This window comes from Narcine bancroftii (assembly GCF_036971445.1).
Source record: "Narcine bancroftii isolate sNarBan1 chromosome 5 unlocalized genomic scaffold, sNarBan1.hap1 SUPER_5_unloc_1, whole genome shotgun sequence".
In the NCBI taxonomy this organism is placed as follows: Eukaryota; Metazoa; Chordata; class Chondrichthyes; order Torpediniformes; family Narcinidae; genus Narcine; species Narcine bancroftii.
Window position 1 is genome coordinate 1,067,824 of NW_027211801.1, and position 7,694 is coordinate 1,075,517.

At 46.1% G+C, this 7,694-nt stretch overlaps 1 protein-coding gene across 3 annotated transcripts in view; it reads right to left on the reverse strand.

Annotated features, from left to right (window-relative positions):
- The window catches only part of LOC138750107 (glycogen synthase kinase-3 beta-like), a 397,322-nt gene extending 391,624 nt beyond the window's left edge, over nucleotides 1-5,698 (reverse strand). For all 3 annotated transcript variants that reach the window (XR_011349070.1, XR_011349071.1, XM_069912246.1), the window contains exon 1: nucleotides 5,573-5,698. Coding sequence is in view for 1 of the 3 variants with exons in the window: in XM_069912246.1 (XP_069768347.1) it covers nucleotides 5,573-5,591 (19 nt within the window). In the remaining 2 variants the exon portion in view is untranslated. The remainder of the gene's footprint in view (nucleotides 1-5,572) is intronic.
- Nucleotides 5,699-7,694: the final 1,996 nt, after the last annotated feature.

A 7,694-nucleotide genomic window follows, 5' to 3' on the forward strand; every position in this document is an offset into this window, starting at 1 on the left:
GAGACAACGCTGGTGGAAGCGTTCTAGGAGCCGTAGGTGATGCCGGTAGAGGACCCATGATTCGGAGCCGAACAGGAGTGTAGGTATAACAACGGCTCTGTATACGCTAATCTTTGTGAGGTTTTTCAGTTCGTTGTTTTTACAGACTCTTTTGTGTAGTTTTCCAAAGGCGCAATTTGCCTTGGCAAGTCTGTTGTCTATCTCCTTGTCGATCCTTGCATCTGATGAAATGGTGCAGCCGAGATAGGTAAACTGGTTGACTGTTTTGAGTTCTGTGTGCCCGATGGAGATTTGGGGAGGCTGGTCGTCATGGTGGGGAGCTGGCTGATGGAGGACCTCAGTTTTCTTCAGGCTGACTTCCAGGAGAAACATTTTGGCAGTTACCGCAAAACAGGACGTCAAGCGTTGAAGAGCTGGCTATGAATGGGCAACTAAAGTGGCATCGTCTGCAAAGAGTAGTTCACGGACAAGTTGCTCTTGTGTCTTGTTGTGAGCTTGCAGGTGCCTCAGATTGAAGAGACTGCCATCCATGCGGTACCGGATGTTAACAGTGTCTTCATTTTTGAGATCTTTCATGGCTTGGTTCAGCATCATGCTGAAGAAGATTGAAAAGAGGGTTGGTGCGAGAACGCAGCCTTGCTTCACGCCATTGTTAATGGAGAAGGGTTCACAGAGTTCACTGCTGTATCTGACCTGACCTTGTTGGTTTTCGTGCAGTTGGATAACCATGTTGAGGAACTTTGGGGGCATCTGAGGCCAAAGCCCCTTCCTGCTCACGGTGTCAAAGGCTTTGGTGAGGTCAACAAAGGTGATGTAGAGTCCTTTGTTTTGTTCTCTGCACTTTTCTTGGAGCTGTCTAAGGGCAAAGACCATGTCAGTAGTTCCTCTGTTTGCGCGAAAGCCGCACTGTGATTCTGGGAGAACATTCTCGGCAACACTATTCAGGAGACACTAGGTATTATCCTAGCGAAGATTTTGCCTGCAATGGAGAGCAGCGTGATTCCCCTGTAGTTTGAGCAGTCTAATTTGTTGCCTTTGTTTTTGTACAGGCATCACGAAGGTCCTGAGGCAGCTTTCCTTGGTCCCAGCAGAGCTTGAAAAACTCATGCAGTTTGGCATGCAGAGTTTTGCCGCCAGCCTTCCAGACCTCTGGGGGGATTCCATCCATACCTGCTGCTTTGCCACTTTTCAGTTTTTCAATTGCCTTATATGTCTTTTCCCGGGTGAGGTCCTCATCCAGCTCTAGCCTTTGGGGCTGTTGAGGGAGCTGGAGCAGGGCGGATTCTTGAACTGAACGGGTGGCACTGAAAAGAGATTGGAAGTGTTCTGACCATCGGTTGAGGATGGAGATCTTGTCACTGAGGAGGACTTTGCCGTCTGAGCTGCGCAGAGGGCTTTGAACTTGGGGTGAGGGGCCGTACACAGCCTTTAGAGCCTCGTAATAACCCCTGAAGTCGCCAATGTCCACGCTGAGCTGGGTTCGTTTGGCGAGGCTAGTTCACCACTCATTTTGGATCTCCTGGAGTTTGCACTGAAGATGGCTGCATGAGCGACGGAAGGCTTGTTTCTTCTCTGGCCAGGATGGCTTTGTAAGGTGAGCCTGGTGAGCAGCTCGCTTCTTTGCCAGCAGCTCCTGGATTTCCTGGTTGTTTTTGTCGAACCAGTCCTTGTTTTTCCTGGAGGAGAAGCCCAGTACCTCTTCAGTGGATTGCAGTATGGTAGTCTTCAGCTGATCCCAGAGGGTTTCAGGGGACGAGTCCATGAGGTGGATTGCATCGTCGAGCTTTGCTTTGAGGTTTGCCTGGAAGTTTCCTCTCACTTCGTCTGACTGCAGGTTTCCAACATTGAACCTCTTTCTGGGGGCTTTACTGTTCCTGGACTTTGGCTTTAAGTGAAGGTTGAACTTGTAGCGAACCAGCCGGTGGTCAGTGTGGCATTCCGCGCTGGGCATGACCCTGGTGTGGAGCACATCTCTCTTTCTCGCACCAGGATGTAGTCCAGGAGCTGCCAGTATTTGGATCGGGGATGCATCCAGGTAGTCTTCAGGCTGTCCCTCTACTGAAAAAGGGTGTTTGTAATGACAAGCCACTGTTCTGCGCAGAGCTCCAACAGGAGGTGCCCATTGTTGTTGCACTTGCCGACACCATGCTTGCCCAGGATTTCTGGCCAGGTTTCTGAGTCTTTGCCGACGCGAGCGTTGAAGTCGCCAAGGATGACAACCTTGTCGGCTGAAGGGGTGCGTTGAACGAAGTTGCGCAGATCAGTGTAGAACTTGTCCTTTTCTGCTTGTTCCGCCTGGAGGGTTGGAGCATAGACAGTGATGAGGGTGATGCGATGCTTGTTTTGAAGTGGGAGTTGCATGGACATGATCCAGTCTGAGTGGCCTTCGGGAGGTTTTCGAGTTTGGAGGCAGTGGAGTTCTTGACCATGAACCCTACACCAGATAGGCTTCATAGGCTTGCCAGACCAGTAGAGTTTGTAGCCCACGCCGCGTTCTTGGAGGCTGCCTACATCTGCAAGGTCGACTTCACCTAGAGCGGCTATGTCGATGTCAAGTCTGAGGAGTTCATGTGCAATGAGGGCAGACCGACGTTCAGGTTGGTGGCTGTCAGCCTTGTCTAGCATGGATCTGATGTTCCAGCATGCTAGCTTGAGTTTGTGTGCATCTTTTGAGGGGGAGGACGTGAGGGGAAGGACGTGGAGGGGGAGGACGTGGAGGGGGAGGACGTGGACATATCCTTGGACCTGCGCAAAGGAGCTTTTAGTTGGAGTGCAGTGTGCACAGTACTGGCCCCACCCTTTACACCCATGGTTCGTGTGCCGTGGCCAAGCAAGCTGGGACGTGGCAGCGAGGTCCTTGGGTCATAGGCTTTATATCAGAGTGGCCTTCTCCTGTGTCGGTTTCTTACCCGGGCTGGAGGAGCCTGCCTCCCCACCTAGGTCGGACCATACTGCCCGGACCAGGGCTGGGGCTGACACTGCTTTCCCTGTGCCCGGACCGGGGCCGCCACCTGCCTCACTCAACCGAGGCAAGGGCCACCGCCTCCCCCTCTCTTCTGCCTGGACAAAGGCCTCCGCCTGCCTCACTCGATCGAGGCTGGGGCCACCGCCTCCCCTTCGCTCTTGCCCGGATCGGGGCTGCCGCTGCCTACCCTCTGCCCGGACCAGGGCCGGGGCCGCCGCCTCCCCCTCACTTCTGCCCAGACCGGGGCCTCCGCCTGCCTCATTCGACTGAGGCCAGGGCCGCCGCCATCCCTTCGCTCTTGCCCGGATTGGGGCCGCCACTGCGTACCTTCTGTCCAGACCAGGGCCGGGGCCGCCGCCTCCCCCTCGCTTCTGCCCAGATCGGGGCATAAGCAAGGGGGAGGCGGCGGCCCCGGCCTCGGTCGAGTGAATCAAACTTTTATTTAACATCTAAACACATACATTCCAAATACACTGTTGGATAAGTCTCCAAAAATTGTGAAGAGAACCAAATTAGCAAAAAGAATAATTGAGTTGATGGGTGATCCAAATTTGGTTGAAACATGGCGACGGATGAATCCGACTGAGAAGGATTATTCTTTTTATTCAGCACATCATGGGTCATTCTCAAAAATAGATTTTTTTGGGTATCAGCTCATTTGCAGGGTAGGATTGAACAAGCTGAATATAAGAGTAGGATTTTGTCAGACCATTCATTGTTCTTAATTTCCTGTAAGTTGCTGAGATTGCAGGAATTAACTATCATTGGAGATGTAATGAGATGTCGTTACAAAGACCTGAATTTATTTTGCATGTAAAAGATTAGATTAAGTTTTTTTTAGAAACAAATGAGGCATCAGTTCACAGTCAATTTACATTATGGGATTCTTCAAAAGCATACTTACAGGGTCAAATTATTAGTTACATAGCAAAAGTGAAGAAGCAATATAAAGCAGAACTTCAAGATTTAGAAAAAGAAATTACTGTATTGGAGAAGATATTTCAGAAAGATGAAACAGAAGAGAACAATTATCTACATTGAAGCTTCAATTATAATACAAAACAAACCTATAATTATGTAGAACGACCTTATCGTTTCCAAATGAATACATGATTGAATTTTGTTATGCCATCTTTGTATACTCCGTTCAACATCATTTTTCCAAGTGACAGCTAGACATTTTCTAGCTACTGCCAACCGTGGACGTATAAATGCAATTTGAGGTTTCTCCAATCGTAAACCTGTCATTATCATATTCATATATCCCAATAAACATACCCATGGGTCAACATATAGATCTATTTTGAATAAACTTCACAAAAAGTTAATTATTTCATCCCAAAAGGGCCTAAGTTTTGTACATTCCCATATTGAATGTAGGAAAGTACCTGCCTTTTCACCAAACCAAAAACACAAATCTCACACACTAAACCATTCTTTTTTCAATTTTTCAGGAGTTTAATTTAACTGATGCAAAAAGCTATCGTAAACCAGACTATATTGAACATTAATTATCCTCATAACTCTATCAAGGCACATATCAGACCACTCCTCCACAGATATAGACATATATAAGCAGATATATTTTAAATATATCCACCTTCATCATCTTTTCTTGTAGTAACATACATTTCTGAAACAAATCCCTTTTTGCCCTTATCAACAATAAATTTCTCATAATTCATTTGAGCAGGTAATACTAATTCTCTACCAAAATATTCCAACAAATAAATCTCGTACTTTATAATAAGCAAATAAAGTGTTTGTGATACACCAAACTTCTCTCTAAGTAGAAGCATCTACCTGGGGGATAGGGTCCACAGCCATTCCCTTTGTCCACAACCCTCCTTCCTCAAGAGGGTCAGGTCACCCCTCAGCCTCCAGCATTCTCCAAGGGAGATAGAGCACTCCTCCCCAATCCCATAACCTCAGCAGTACTGTTACCTTCCACAATGCAAATGAGACCTCGTCCCACAAGACAGCTTGTGGAGTGGAGGGAGCCCCTCCCTTCATCACTCAACCCTGTTGAGCTGCCACACCAGCAATGCTTTCCAGCACCTTGATCTGGGTTCGTGGGGGGGGGGTGGTGGGAAAAGATGGAACAGCTCCTATAATCTGGGGGTGGGGGGGTTGGAGAGAGATCCCATTCTGATGGGTGAGGAGAGCTCTTTAATATTCATGTTGGAAGGGCTACCTTCCTTCCTACTCCCGACATCTGCTCTCCCCAAGATACCTCACCTGCACTCACACCAATTCCTCTACCCCTTTCTCATCTCCCATCCTATACCACACTCCCGGTTCCCCCAGTCCTTCCATCCCCTCCCACCCCAGCCCTCCAGCTCAACACTATCTCTGATCCAATCTCCTCTGCCTGTGGTGCACCCCTATATTTTAATTCTTCCCTCCACTTAACCTCCACTCCCACAGACTCCATAGCTGTATCCCTGCCCATGCCGTGAATGCAGCTGCCGTGAAAGCGCCTTGCATTCAGGAAGGGGAGAAGAGGTTAAATGTGACCTACATTCTCTCTACCCATGCTGGGTGAAGGATGGTGATGGAGGAGGCTCTGTCCCAGTAGGGGGGTCTCTGACAGGTATTTTATCTCACCCATGGGTGCTGGACGCATCCAAATATAACGCCGTTGATCAGAGAGTGTCCCTGGGATGAGACAACCCCTATTTCCACATGTGGGCCTCGTTGCCCTTCCATGAGAGGCATCCTACTCATGCTGCTCTGCCCTGGTGCAGCTCAGCTATGGCAATACAGCAGCAGTTGCCCCACTCTGTGACATCATCTCCCCATCTGTGTCACCTCCCCTCTTTGTGACACCACTAGTGTCATGGCCAGGGACATCCAGCTGCAATCTCCCTTCATAAGTGACATGACTTTGTATTTATCCTAATTGATCTTATACCCAAAGATCTCCCCACTGTCCTCCAGAGTGGAGCGCAGCTTGGGCAAAGAGTGTGTTGGGTCTGTTAGATTTATCAGGACATTATCAGCAAATAAATTGATTTTATGCTCTTCCTGACCGGTTCTGAAACTTTTAATGAGTGGATCCTGGCAAATGTCCTCGCCTGATGACCCCATGGCTCATACAAACTGAGCTGGAGATATCGGGCCCCCTGACTACTTGATCTTATCAGGGGGAAGGCTGGGGTAATTTGTCCATTGGTCACAAATTTTAGCCGTTTGTGCATGGTAAAACACCCTTATCCAATGTATAAAAGTTGGCCCAGCCCCAATTTTCCCATCACTTAAATAAGTGTGTGAGAAACACAGCTCACTGATTAAATAATTTCGCAGTCAAAAGGTGAAGCAATATAACCTTTTTATTCAATGTTCTTGCAAGAGCGGGTGTCCTTCAGACAGGCACACACAATGCTATTCAACCACCTTTTATTCTACATTTCTTTGTGTTAATAACCACTCCTCCGTTAGTTTAATTGTATCTTGTGCTATTCTGTTTTCCCAAGCCACGTGACTGGTGACATCCAATTGCTCAGTGATCCGCTTTACAGCATCCTGGGTATAATTTATAAACCATTGTTGTTTGTAGTAAATATAGTTTATCCAATCCACACTTTTATTAATACTTTCCCACCAAAAGATAGTCAACTCAAACCCTGCTGCTATCTGATTGCGTGCATTAAATTCATTAGGTATTCACCTTGGCACCCCAATTGAATCAATATAAATTTGGTTATTTAAAGACGTTCCCTGGAACTCCTTCTTACTTCTCTTTATCCCTATTACCTTCTCTCATTCAAATTCCAAGGTGAAGGGTGTGGCCAATTGAATGATTGCACAGGTACCTTTCCAGTTGGGAGGAAGAATCAGTCTAAGGATCCTGCCTCCACTGAACTACCATAGATCCATTCGAGGTATATTCAAGGCTGAGTGCTTCCCTCCCCTCTCCTCAATCACATCTCGTACCTTTATACATAGTTGTAGCTTTCCTACATTCCTCGTGAACTGTCTTCCTTGTCTCGAAATGTAGGCTGTGTGATTTCCTGACACAGCCGAGAATGCCAGCGGAATCCGGACATCCTTCTTCAGAGGAGGAGAGAACATCAGGGACAGAGATTTACAGGACTGGTTACCCCAGGCCATTTTATCCTGATACAAGGCCATCGTTCACCTCATTCCTTGTCCATCTTTATCCCAACCCAACGGAAATGGAACCACCTGTGCTATCAGACATCCAGAAACGCATGCATAGCAATGGCTCTTTTTTAAACTCTTCACTGTATATTTTACCTATTCTACCCAGACATTTGTTTTTTTTAAAACTTTATTTAAGATTTTATAACATAAATAACAGATAGGATTACATTAAAAAAATTAAGAATAAAATAATAAAATTACAATACAGTATCAGTAATCTAAATAAACTATACCCTCCCCAATAATTATTACACATTAATAACCCAACTCAAATTAGTCCAACCCACCCTTTCCCCCCAAAATAAAGAGTGAAGGATTAATAAAGTTAATAATATATGTGAGAAACAAAAAACCCACTTATAAAAAAAAACAAAAACATAACCGATTAAAATACTAACAAAAAGAAAAGTAATTAATACTAAGATATCAGACTTAAAAAACATATTTAAATCAAACTTACATGCATATATTTAACAAACAGTTAAGATGAAACATATATTTAACTCAAACTTAAAATAAAAAATTAGTAAAGTTAGTAACATTATCTATCAAAAATTCTTAA